The sequence below is a fragment of the Grammomys surdaster genome, unplaced genomic scaffold, assembly GCF_004785775.1.
Source record: "Grammomys surdaster isolate TR1022 unplaced genomic scaffold, NIH_TR_1.0 171, whole genome shotgun sequence".
In the NCBI taxonomy this organism is placed as follows: domain Eukaryota; kingdom Metazoa; phylum Chordata; class Mammalia; order Rodentia; family Muridae; genus Grammomys; species Grammomys surdaster.
Window position 1 is genome coordinate 3,890,023 of NW_021604619.1, and position 14,305 is coordinate 3,904,327.

At 36.8% G+C, this 14,305-nt stretch overlaps 1 protein-coding gene across 1 annotated transcript in view; it reads right to left on the reverse strand.

Annotated features, from left to right (window-relative positions):
* Positions 1-14,305, reverse strand: part of Adgrb3 (adhesion G protein-coupled receptor B3) — a 691,333-nt gene that overhangs the window by 361,243 nt on the left and 315,785 nt on the right. The window contains exon 10 of the mRNA XM_028767232.1: positions 12,353-12,547. Coding sequence (XP_028623065.1) covers positions 12,353-12,547 — 195 coding nt within the window. The remainder of the gene's footprint in view (positions 1-12,352; positions 12,548-14,305) is intronic.

The following is a 14,305-nucleotide window of genomic DNA, read 5'->3' on the forward strand; positions in this document are numbered from 1 at the left end:
TCTCTCTCTCTCTCTCTCTCTCTCTCTCTCTCTCTCTCTCTCTCTCTTAAAATCTATTGAAATGATAAAATAAAAAAAATTCTTGGTTATGGCAGGGCTCACCTTATTTGATCCTTTCCCTGTCTTTTGTTATCATGAATATTCCTCTACTAAACATGCTTTTGTGCTTCTGTTTTTTCCCATATTACAACTTTAGGGAAGCTATTGCTAATGACGCATCTTATCCTTGGAATTGGATATAATTGCGGTTAGGTGGCAGGATGACAATATTCAGGAAAGACAAGTGACAAAACTATTCAGGAAGAAATTCTTGGATCACATCAAATCTATTTTCTATCATGATCCAGTTCTCATTTTTTTCTCTTTTGTCCTCTGTAACTAGCATGCACATGTTCTCATTGTAATCTTACCACTCTTACTTGCTTTCTGGCACCACTTAACGCTGGGATCTATCTATCTATCTATCATCTATCTATCTATCTATCTATCTATCTATCTATCTATCTATCTATCTCTATCTCATCATCTATCTCTATATCTATCTATCTATCTATCTATCTATCTATCTATCTATCTATCTATCTATCTTCAAATCTTCAAGCAGACAGAGTAGGCTTTGCCAGACTTGGAGGACTAGTTTTTCCAGTTCTCTGCCACTAGGGGGCTGCAACCCATGCAAATAATCCTACTAGTATTTGATGATCCAGTACCTAAACATTTGCTCTATTCACAAATTATCCACAAATGGAACTTTCTTTCTCTGTATTTTACTACTGTTCACATATTAACCAAGTTTCTTCTCTGCCTAGCAAAGGTGGCACTTGTTTCCTAATCTGCTCAGATCTTTTTACCTTGGCAGGAGTTCTAAAGGTACTTAATGGCACAACTGAGATTAATTTTAAGGATAGCCATGGCAATCATATTTTAAATAGTCTTTACTCTATCATATCTTACAGTCTATCCCACTCATTTAAACAATCAGGGAATGTCCAAGGAAATATCAAAAGCTAATGCAATCAAAACTGTGGCTCTTGTGGGTACTTCTTCAGGTGGTTCCTTTTCTATTCTTAATTCTTCTGCTTACCAATGGTCCTTTCTTCTTCATAAATTTATTCATGGTCCATGTATCTGACTATGACTCAAAGATAATCTTTTGATTACTCACCACTGAGTTAGAAGATATTCCAATTTTACAGTGCCCCAATCTAACAAGAAGCACAACTAAAGAGAGATTTTTCGATGTCTCTAACTTCTAATAACTTTTATATAAAAATAAAGAATGAAAATGTTAGAGAATGTAGGCCTCTGAGTTAAACAGAACCTAAACAAAGAAGGTTGCAAGCAAGGAAAGAATATACACTGGCTTGAGGCTACTTAAGGGTGTGACACAGCCTGACTACTGTCTAGTACTACATAAAGCTTACCAAGCCCCATTTTCCAACCCAGACAAAGAATGGCCCCTGTCACATGGTATAAGTTATGTTTACTGCACTAGGTCACACTAGGTCATAGATTAACTAGTCCTGATATCTCTTGGAGCAAGACTTCCCTTACCATCATAACCTTTAAAAAAGAAGACATCTTACTCTCTCCTAGGGTCCTGAATCTTTGCTCCTGACCCATCATACCTCTGCTGCCTTTTAAACAAATCTTGTCTGGAAGACAATTTAACACAGTACTTCTTTATCAAACATCCTTCTTTTTTTTCCCTAAATGCGAAGGACAGAAAAGTGAAGAACAGTCCTTCAAATTTGGATAGTCCTTGCCAAGACCCTTAAGGCTCAGTCTTGTGAGAGAAGTAGGGTACAGCACAGGTTACCTTACATGGGTGACAGGCAGCCACTGTGCAACTCATGTGAGCCTGGCTCACAGCTCTTACTAAAGCCCAATGTATGTACGATCCTTTGTTCTGGGCTCAGTTATTCCTCTTCCTTGTGATTCATATGTTGAAGTCCTAATATTTGATGTTCATATGTGGGATTATTTAGAAATATTTCTACCAAAGAGGGACTCAGTTAAAAAAAATAGTGATCATTGTAGGTCCAAGTCCAATGTGACTGGTATTTTTATAAAAAGAGTAAGAATACAAAGCTACTAAGATGCCTCCGCAGAGAGAAAAGACAAAAGTGTTAAAAGATGCTGACTGAAGGATGTCATTTACAAGATAAAATAATTCAGAAAATCGAATATTTGGTCAACTCCTTCCTGTGAACCTGAGATCCGTTTCTAGAGCATTTGTTCTGGTAACCCTACCAAATAAATACAGACTTCAATAATAGTCAAAATAAAAACAAAACAAAAAACCCAAAATTTGATAGTCAGTGGAATCTCAAGAGAAAGCTATACAAATCTTAATATTTCCTTAATTCTTAGGAAACTTCTGAAAGAGTAAAATTATGACAAGTTTTATTGTACTTTTTAAAGATTCAATAAGTATGATTAGTTAGCCACAAAGGAAAAAGAAATTGAGGTAGCAAGATAGCTCAGTGAGTTAAGGCACTTTCCATGAAATCTGATCAGTAGGACCTACAGGCTGAAGGGAGAAAATTGATTCTTACATATATATACACACACACACACACACACACACACCCATTCACAGTTAAATAGAAGGAAAAGAAGATGTCTGTGTGTGGTGAGGTGCACCCTCTTGGCAAGGGGGAGAAAGTATGGGATGAGGAACTGTGGGAAAGGAGGCTGTCGGGAGCCATTTTGCCTGCTCCTCTGAAAGCCTGCCTGTCAGGCAGAGTCAACTCAGGCCAGGGTCTACTGGCAGATTTCCTGGCCTGCTGACGCATGGAATGATAAGAAGGGCTGAATATTCTATTAATTCTTGGAGAAAGGAACAGGGAGGAATAGGGAGACCTCTGGATGGGTACAGATATGAAATGTACATCCGCCATTGTCTCTGCTGGATGAGTACAGGGACTGAGAAGAGAGGGAGGCAATGATCGGAATGTAAATAAATAACATCATCAAAAAACAAGTTTGGAAAATGAAATCACATCATTCTAAAGAAAATGCATGGAACTTGATTCATATGCTAAGCAAAATAAGCCAGATTTGGAAAGACTGAATTCAAAGTCTTCTCTTGCCTGTGAAATCTAGACCAGATTTAAAAAAATACATATATTAGTAGGGGATTCTTGGGAATATGAAATGGACTAAAGAGAGAAGAGAAAAGAAATGGAAATAGGAAGGTCAATGATATACGTTGTATGCATGTATGAAATGTCCCAATAAATTCCACTGATTTTCAAAGTTAATATGAAATTAATATAATTATTTCAAATACTACCTGGCATTGACTAGCTGATAGATTTCGCTGTAGACATTCAAAACTCCTCTGCTTTCTTTTCCTTCCCACTTGAACTTGGGAACTTGTCACTTCCTCTCAGCCAGGAATGGCAGGTGTCACTAGACGTATATGTTATACAGGACAGATCCCTCTCTGATGTTCTCTCATGGTCATCTCTGGATCTCTCTCCTCTTACATGCTTCTCTCATAATATTAGAAAGATTTAAATTATCGTAGAAGAAAGTGGAAGTTTCAGGGCCTAAATGATGTTCATTAAGACATTAAGACAATTTCACTTCCTATGTTCAAAAATATATAGTCAGCATTTGGCCATGGGCAGAGACACGGCATTCTGGTCTGCTCCAAAGACTAGAAGATTCTGTCATCTCATCCCTTGAGGGTTAATCCAGCTGGATGTACTAATATCCAGGGAAGCTCCTCTGGAAGTAGGTTTATCTGAAGACTTGTGAAGGTAACAGGGAAATAATTATCTCCTTAACAAGATAGTATACTGATTCTAATCTGAAAACCCTCCCATACATGATTGGTCATTAGTGTTTTCGATGCCCCTGTAACAGAAGAGTCTAAAATGTATTGCAAAATAATTAAGATAAACATATACAAAAGAAAGTCATGCATTGCCAAATCTTTTCTTTCCTGAGCTTTGAAATGTATTATACAGATTGCCTCACCAATTCCTCTTCCTCTATTTTACTTAGTCATTTGGGACAACTTACTCTTACCATGTGGTGCTCTAAGTTCCCAGGAAAAATTCCGTGGCACATCTTTCCACCTCCTTTTACCCAACTCCCTTTTTACTTGGCAAATTAGTACATGAACAAAACTCAGCAAGCCTGAAGAGGAATTCCAAAGAAAAATCCAGAGAAAATCCCTGCCCAACAATTCAAAGTATTTGTAGGAGACTGAAGAACTCCAAACAATGAAATCTCCACAGACAGAAGCCTTCTTCTCTTTGCATCTTAAAAATTCCTGAGGCTCTTCCTCCTTTGCACAATAAAGGTTTTTTTGTGAGGCAAATAGTCTTTCCCATTTCTTCAAACCCATACATGAATAAAAACTTCGTCATAACCATTCTTTAATAAAACTATCTCTTCTGCCCATCTTTTAGTAGGTTTGGTAACAATGAAAAGTTGTTTGATTTCATTTAAATCAGAATCTCTATTTCTAGTACATCTCTTTAATTAATTGATTATGCATTTTTCTCAGGAACTAAGAAATAGATTTCCCCAGCACAAGTGATATGTCAATGACCAGATTTTTTTTCTTAATAAACCTTTTTTTAATAAAACCTTTTTTTTCTTAATAATATAGAGAAGAAAATAGCATCATGTAATAACACAGTGAGGTGAATATCACTTTAAAAATTGAAGATTTCATTAACTATTTCTGTAAGTTGTGTGTCTTAGAATGAGCCAAAGTGGGGGGAATAAAATGTTAGAAAATACTGACTTTAGCCAAAATATCCAACAAAGAAGAGAGAAAACCTGTAGAGACAACCTCCAGTAGATAGGCATGGCCCCCAGTTGAAGGATGGAACTACCAACACATCTCAAAATTTTTAACCCAGAAATGTTCCTGTCCAAGGGAAAGACAGAGACAAAAAATGGAACAGAGACTGAAGGAAAAGCCATCCAGAGACAGCCCCACCAAGGTATCCATCCCATTTGCAGATACAAACCTGACACTATTGCTGAGAAGAGCCTGGTATGGCTGTTCCATGAGAGGTTCTACCAGCACCTGACCAATACGGATACAGATAGTCATAGCCAACTATTGGCCTGAGGACCCCAGTGGAAGAGCTAGGGGAAGAACTGAAGAAGCTGAAGGGGATGGCAACCCCATAGGAAGAACAATAGTATCAGCTAACTGGACCACCCAGATCTCCCAGAGACTAAACCACAAACCAAAGAGTATACATGGAGGGATCCATGGCTCCAGATACACATTTAGCAGAGAATGATCTTATTTGACATCAATGGGACGGGAGGGAGGCTCGATGGCCCAACATAGGAGGACGATAGAGCTGTGAGGGTTGTGGAAGGGTAACCAGGAAGGGGGACATCATCTGAAACGTAAAGAGTAAAATGATTAATAAAAAAAAGAAGAAAAGAAAATCTTGAGTGTTACCAAGACGTATTTAGCACCCAAAGATCAGGAGGAAAGGCTAGCCCTTAAAATCAAATGAAACTGGTGATCCTGGGATAGGATAGATGAGTCCCTGGTAAATGACAGTATGCAGAGAATCTCAATAATTTTTTCTTCATGCTTGTGATTTTGAATGATAATGGCTCCTGTAGTGAGAATTTTGATTTCTTTATAAAACAGACATTAAATAGATAAATAAATAAACAAACATACTGCTGAAGCATTGTAAGAATATTTCTTGATTTTAAACCCCAGGTGTGGGAAATGGTGCTACTTCAGATTTTCCACAGCAGCAGACAATGACATGATTTTGCCAGCTGCAGACAGTTTCTGCAAATTGTGTGACCTTTGGAATTCTGGGGACTTTTCAGAGGGTATGTAAATGCCAGGGCTGCAACAGGTAGTTGTTGTCTTTGGTGGTGGTGGGTTATTGGTTGGTTACTGTTGTTTGTGGTTTGTTAAATATTCCTGTGCAAAGAAGAAACAAGTTAGATATCCTAATGGCAAAAATCAGTCTTGCTCCAAGGAACTCGTCACTCGTAACCAGCAGGAAGTAGTGTAAGGATAACGTTGCCCTTTTCCCCCTCTATTCTTTTCTCCCTTCTTACCTAGTGTTTGGGAGGGAAGTGGGAGAAAAAGAATGGAAAGGGTGGAAAAAAGAAGAATCCTCAAAGAAGCAAAAGACTGGTTATAAGTGGTTTCTAGGCATGGGGCTAGGCAGAATGTGAAAATTTTATTTAAAATGTCAGAGAGGAAATGGCAGGTGTCAAAAGAATGGATATGGTTCTTCGAGAAGCCAGCAAAAACTTTATTGCAGCTGTTTCTACTGAGATATCTCCTGCTTTGCTCTCAGAGGGGATTTTCCATTTGTTCTTTCTTTCTTTCTTTCTTTCTTTCTTTCTTTCTTTCTTTCATTTTTCTTTTCCTTCTATTCTGTTTCAAAAATAGGTTGGTAAAATGCCTGAGCAGTTGGAAAATTGCAGGTGGAATGGAGGGACCTAGGAACAAAAAAAAGGAAGAAAGAAAAAGAAAGAAAGAAAGAAAGAAAGAAAGAAAAGAAGAAAGAAAGAAAGAAAGGAAGGAAGAGAAAGAAAACCAGAAAACCCTCTCTGGGAGCAATCCAGAAACTAAGTTGAGGAGTCCTGGAAGAGGTCTACCTCATTTATAAAGATTATAAAAGACCCTGGAGAAGGTTTACTAATATTTTTTTAAAACAAAGATTGGTCTCAGGTGTGAATAAAGCTGTATCAGACCATGATGAAAGACAGGTGTTGATAGGGACCTTGACATATGAAAATGCAAATACCAAATATAAAAATGTTATTAGGCCATTAAAGGCACAGAAGCTCAGTTAACAACTTAAAACAGAAGAGCTGGTGAGGTCTTGTCCATAATACTAACATTCATGTAAAATATTTATTATGTTGTGATGCTTCTCTCATGGTGTTTTAAATTCTTGACATTAAAATTAAAGGCTAGATAATATATATATATATACGTATAGGTATATACATATATATATATATACATATATACATATGTTTGACATTAATATGCAGTTGCCAAGGAGAGATAGCAATTCGGGGAAATGGTCATGCCAAGGAGAGATAGCAATGAGGAGAAATGGTCATGCTTTGGAATTAACTCTATTGCTTCTCAAACATAAGTACCCATTTAAATACAGTTTGGATTGATGTACCCAAGTGATAAGGGGACCCAGCAGTGGTTTGCTTAAAAATTAATGGCAATTATAATTTATATTCAAGATAATCAAACTATAAAGTTTGTCAATCCCTGATTATCTTAATATGATAGGGAGAAGCGCTATAATATTAAGGTGGAATGAGTGTAGGAGTTCTACATTTTTCTTGCTCTTACCTTTTTTTCAAAGGCAGCAAACTATTTTTTCATGAATAATCAAAAGGACATTCATTCTATAGGCATTTTAAGGATGGTTGATGTGATAATAATATTATTTTAAGTAATATTAATAAATGGGATATTTTACTTCATAATCGTATTGATTCTTTAATAGGAAATCAATATTCTGGTTTATGAAGTTGTTAAGCAACACATGAAAAAGAAAAGTTTCAAAAAGTAAATGAAGTGGAGAAAGAGAGAGAGAGAGAGAGAGAGAGAGAGAGGGCTCAGTGGTTACACTTACTGGCTGAGTTTCCAGAGGGTCCAGGTTCAATTTCCAGCCCATATAATTTGGTTTATAACCATCCATAATTTCAGTTCTAGGGCATAATATGCCTTCCCTCGTCTTTAGGAACTGCAAACACTTGATTCACAGGCCTACATGGAGGCAAAGCACTCCCCCACTCCCTACATACACACTTTAAAGTGTGCAAACAAGAAATAATCTCATTTACATTAAAAGCAGCAAGTTTCTTGTGGGCTGATGGAAGAAGGCAACAACCTTGATTTACATATTTCATATATTTAATGGTAAGTTAGTAGTTCTGTGAATTTTTCATCAAAAATATTTCCATGTACTTTTCAGATACTGTGTTGAGCTTTGGTCTTTATCTAATGTAATTTTAAGTACGGACTCTCAAGACTTTGTTGTCCCAGAGACAGGAAAGTCTGCACATAGGATGCTAAGTGACCATGCCCCCATGTTATTTCTGATTAGTAAATAAAAATTCCACCAGCCAATAACTGGCCAGAAGAGACATAGGTGGGGTTTAGGTTTCGTGAGCTTGGGATCTGAGGAGAACCACGAGGAAGAAAAGTGCAGGAGGAGGAGGAGGAAGGAGAAGCCACCCTGGGTTAGGAGTCGAGAGAACTTAGTTCTGTAGGCTGACCAATTGGACTTAAGAGCAGCCCAGATGAAATATAGTAATAGCTCAGGGTTATGAATAGGAAAGTAGATTCTAATTGCATAGATGGTAGTATCTTCTTAGCTTTAGTGCTAATTAATGTTTATTGCAATATAAAGGTTGAGTGTGGTTTTTTTTAATCTGGGAACTACATGGTCTAAGGCTAAGTAGAAAACCCAGGTATGAATAAATAATTTATACAACAATCCTGTACTGTTATTATTAAGCAAGCCAAGATATAAATTAAGAATATAATGTACTCATGAGGTTTAGAAATTCACATGAATTGAGATTTCAATGGAGAGGTTTGCATCCCTGATAAACTCATGATAGGTGATGGTGAGATTCTTTTTTTCAACACATCAAATCATTTTTTTTAAATTCATATCAGCACTTCAAGCCATTTGAAATAAAATGTTCTGCATTTAACTGTATTCAAAAGAATGTAACCTTTGGGAATAGTTTAACCTAATCTGCCTGTCAACTTTCTGAATTTTAGCGGTCTAGGGGGAGGAGATAAAATTAACCCAAAGGCAATTATTTCATTATTTTGATTATTAGTTTTTGTTGTAACTACCTCAACAAATATTTGTTAACTTTGTTTTATAGTCAGAAGTCTAAATGAAATTTATTTCAGGAGATGGGCTGGAACACTGCTATGATCCAACAGTTTTTCTTACTTTTTGGCCCAGAAAATTCTCCACTGAGTGCCAAGATATAAGGAGATGCAGGGGAGAAGGTGTAGTGGATTTCTGAAACCCACAGGATGCAGATTCATTTGCAAGGTCAAGACAGACCAAGGCAATGTGAAAGCAGAGGCAATCATGCCACAGAGCCAAGAACATTTAGTACTTCTGGGAGGCAATAAGGGGTTAACTTGACTCAAATGATAGTCTGTGTGCTAGAGCCACCTTTGCCTGAATGGAATCAGCGTGTAATGAACATCATCCATAGTGTACTAGACACCAAGGTATAGGGTTGTTACAACAAGGAGTCTGGAAGTCCTGCTAACATAACAAGAGCTATTCTAGGATACCTAATAAGATGACAGCATGCAACATAGGTACAAATTTAGACTAAGACAAGGAGGAACAAAAGATAGAGTCCATAAAAATAACTAGGCTGAGATGATTAGAGGCTGGCTTTAGAATAACACTGGAGCTATCTGAGAAGTAATGACTGAAAGAGGATTTGAAAGGCAGAGCCCCCAAGAATAAAAGATGAAGGAACTCTAGACAATGTTGTAAATATTGCCAAGGAACTGGTAATTTTATAATGAAGAGCTGAAAATGCACGATTACTTACATTTCAGGGTAAAATTAGTTCATACTATTTTAAACCAGAGGTGCCATGCCATCAAAAGAAGTTCTCAGACACAACAAGTTGAAGTTTATATAAAGTTGCAGAGGATATTAAATACAGTCATCAACCTGAGTTTACAACAAAGCACAGAAAATGGTGGGTATATGCAAATTACCTTATATTAGAGAATAAAAGAGGTATAAGTATTCTTAAGTATTTGAGAAAACAAAAATTAATTTCTAATGGAATCGGGAGGCTTGATAATCGGGCATTTGAAGAGTCTTATAATTTCTGAGGAAGGATTTGGAGAGGTTAACATATAAAAAGAGAATTCCAGAAGATGATGGAGGGTATAGCAAGTAGCTGAAAATATAACAGTAAAGACAAGTGGATAGATGGACAGATAGACAGACAGACACACCTCTCATGTGGAGGAAGACACTAATGTGCTTAGCAGTCTGCATACTTGTAGAGAAATGAAGAGAAGAGGGGAGGTAATGAAGCATCATGCCTTAGACTACAGTAAAGAACACGTGACCCAGGAGACTGCCTTATATATGTGAGAGCAACTAATTTCATGAGCAGACAGTTAAGTGTTTAATGACTGAAGTACTATGATAAATAGCTTAATCAAAAAGTTTCTAGCATTGTCTTTTGGCACACACCTTTCACCCCAGCAGTTGAGAGGCAGAGGTACACTAGTATCTGACTTCAATACTAGTCTGATGTTCCAAGCCAAGGGAGGATACATAGTTAGACTGTGTCTCAAAAAAAACAAAAAACAAAAAGAAAAAAATCAAAATATTTTTCTAATGTAACCTGTTACTCTTAATTTTTTGAACTTTAGCACTAAAAATTTCCAAGCTTCTTATTTTTGACAGATTAGAGACTTTAATGTTGTGTTCTATGTGGTAAATTTTCTATGAACATATGTCTCAGATTTTAAAATATATTTTTACTATATTTGAGGTCAAGAACTTCAAACATTATCCTTTTATGTCAGTACTAATAGAAGTTTTCAGATGGGTAAATATGTATGTGGCTTACTTAATTTCTTAAAAGAATAGACTATTTTTATAAGAAAAGCATTATCTTCAAAATACTCAAATGATTTTAATTTTCTATCCCAAACATCTTCTATTATTGCCATTTGTGGGGAACTATGAAGTTGGCTTATACTAGCTACCTTGAAAGGCATGTGTCAGAGGGTTTCAGATTTGAGTCCATGAATCCCTGGGGCACAATGTGCCTTCTAGTTCCTGAGAGACTAAGTACTCTAAAGTGTTCAGGCCACTTTGTGCGTTTCTCTGTATATTCTCATAGAAGTCAAGGAAGCAGGAAAACTTGACAGAACAATTGGTCTTAGATATTAATCTTGTGTATTCTTTATAACTTGCAACCTTCATTGTATCCTGGGAACTATAACTGTATTCATCCTGGAAATTGCCATTATATTCGGATTCTGATAAAGGTATGAAAAACATGGCTTTCATTAACTTGTCACAGCCTCAGTTGTGTTATGGGCCCTCCAGCATGGCTTGATTTGATTTTTCCAGGTCATATCAGGTAACTATGGCCCTGTAAGTAAGCACAGGTGCTTAGAGCCATTAAAATGGTAGATAGTGATACAGTATGGGTGATTTCATCACACAAAAAACGTTCATCTGTCTATTGGACCAGCTAACTAATATTGACACCTGAATACAAACCAATTACATTGGTGTTATTAATGGATGGCTCCATCACTCAAAGAACCTTTCCTTGCCTACTCCATAGTTAATTATGGCAAAACCTAACAACCACTCCCTGCCAAAAAAATTCAAATAATAACACCCTCTTCCTCTAAAAATACCTCTTCATTTCCCAAGTGAAATACAACCAAACTCACAGATAAGGAGTAGAATGTATAAGTCTAATACCTAATCTGGCAACTCTTGCAAAACTTTTATTTTAGCAAACTCTTTCAGAGGTAGCAGAATTGTATTCTTTCTGGAAATTCAGAGATCAATCTAGCAGGAGTACATTTTAGTCCACAGCAGAAAAAGGAGTTAACCTGAAGTACACACTGGCCCTGCATTTAAAATGCTGTTTGTCATGTTTCGTTTTAATGGTGAAGGTAACATTCCTATGGGTGAGTACTTTGGCTCTGCTATGAAGGGAAATGATGTTGCTCTAAAGTCTTCCATGACAAGGTTAACAGGTCTACGAGGAGCTACCGAGTTTTACTTTTCCATCCAAAATAATTCTCTATGTGCCTTGTCCTTTCAGGAAATCCTTCTCAATGCTAGGTATGCTTTCTGTGTTTCAAATAAAACAGTCCCCAAACACATGCTACATGATGTCTTCTTTGCATCCCATAGTAAATATGCTTTCATTATACCTAATGGACTTTTAATAGTCTCCTAGGCAAGATGGTGGTATTAAATGTGGGAATATATTGTCTGTGATACTACCTTGAATTTGCAATAATGTTTTTATCCGAAGGTTCACAGCACCTTCATTCACATGCCCATTTGGTCTTTCCTTGAGGTTTAATGTGAGCATTTTATGTCTCGGAAACCAAGGTACAGCATTGTTAAGGGAATTGAGTTCACTGACAGAGTCTACCTTATACCAGTAAAGATGTTTCTATGAAGCCATGAACGTTCCTTCCCTCCAGCCCAGCTGCCTACAAGGAGAATGCACTGGTGTCTGGGGTGGGGGTGGGGAGCAAATGATGCCAGTTATACTGATCTTGTCCTTCACACTTCCTCTCACTTACCTGGACACCATCAGATGCAGGGATGTAACTTGCCCTTTTAAATGTGTCGGTCACATTTCTCAGGATTTCCACAGACACCAGAAGGTCACCTGCATAGAAATTTTTTCTCTGGGTTAAATCCAATAGTGTCTTGGTGACCTGGGACATTCCATCACCTGCCAGCATCCGCTGCCCCTTCGCAAGGTGCTCTTTAATCTGTTATAGTCAAAAGAACAGAAAACACATCAGAAACTCCATTACTATTTCTTCTGTACATATCTTCACCAAGCAACTACATTTACACTTTTCCATAAACTTTAAAATAATCTTGCCACACTTAGGATTTAAAAGCTGTAAATTTTATATATCTTACAGTTTAATGGGTTAACAACCCACCATGCAAGAACTAATGTGAAAATTGTGTTTCTTTGTCAGAATTGACAGACTTCTTGCTTTGAATTAGGATACATATGCAATAAATACATTAGGGGAAATATATTTTAGGAATAGAAAAAATTTTAAAGTTATTTATATGTATAACAAACCTGGGAAGTTATTTAGGAGGACATGCTTCAAATCCTAGCAAGTGGGAGGTTGAGGCAGGATTGTGAATAAAGACTAGCCTGGGCTACTTAGTGAGTTCCAGGCATGATCAGGTGACATAATGACCATACAAACATAAGAACACACAGACTTGTCACAGGACAATCATCTCATTTAAGGAAAATCTGTAAATATTTGAGGTTTATTATAACACAATAGAAAGTTAACAACTTTAGCTTTCTTTTTTTAAAAAATAATGTCATAACAAACAAAATAAAAGTAATAAAAGGCAAAACAAAACAAAAATGCTCAGTAGTAGAAAGAACTTTGGAGATGTGTAATTTCAATTAGTTTGATGGCTGAAGAATTGGCTGTCATTGTTCATGTGCTACTGATCTTATAATGTAAGAAGAGATAAGCTATGTACACCATATAATAGTGGCAAGTTACAAAAGGGAGGGAGAGCAAACATCTGAGAATGGCTAGCTGTTACCATAGCTTCCCTAAATCTGTAATTAAACTGACTTTAAAATGACAAATAAGACAACATGCACCAGAGAAATGTTAAAAGATATTAAATTGTATTAGTTGTGATTCACAATTTTTAATAGCATGTCCTCAAATCCTTTAAAGTATGAATATCAAAGTGCACTGATATCTTCTAAAAGCACAAGATTTCTATTGTTAGATTTTTAAAAAGTATTTTTTCTAAATTCTGCATTGCTTAAAAGTATAAATTATTTTTATTTATGTAATGTATATATATAATATATATAAATTAATTTGTATGCTAATTATGTGTGTGCATGTGTGTCTACCTACTGTGACTCCTGTGAAATCTACATGGAGCCAAGGGAAAACTTGGAGAAGTTGGTTATTGTCTTCCTCCTGTGGGAACCAGCAATCAGACTCAGGTCTTGAGACTTGGTAGCACAAGCATTAATCTCTCAGCCATCTTACCAAGCTAAATAGCTGGAGTGTTGGTTTGTATATGCTTGGCCTAGGGAGAAGTACTATTAAAAGTTGTGGCCTTGTTGGAGTAGGTGTGTCATTTCGGGAGGAATGGGCTTAAATATCCTCAATCTAGCTTTCTGGAAGTCAGTATTCTGCTACCTGCTTTCAGATGAAGATGTAGACCTCTCAGCTCCTGCTGCATCATGCCTCCCTGGATGCTGCCATGTTCCCATCTTGATAATACTGGAGCAAACCTCTGAACCTGTAAGCCAGCCCCAATTAAATGTTGTCTCTATAAGAGTTGCCTTGGTCATGGTGTCTGTTCACAGCAGTAAAACCCTAACTAAGACACATGGTATCATTGTTCTCATGTCTGTCTAGCTATTTTCTCAGTGTCATTTCCTATGGCATGAAATTAACATGTTCAATTATAACACACACACACACACACACACACACACACACACACACACACAC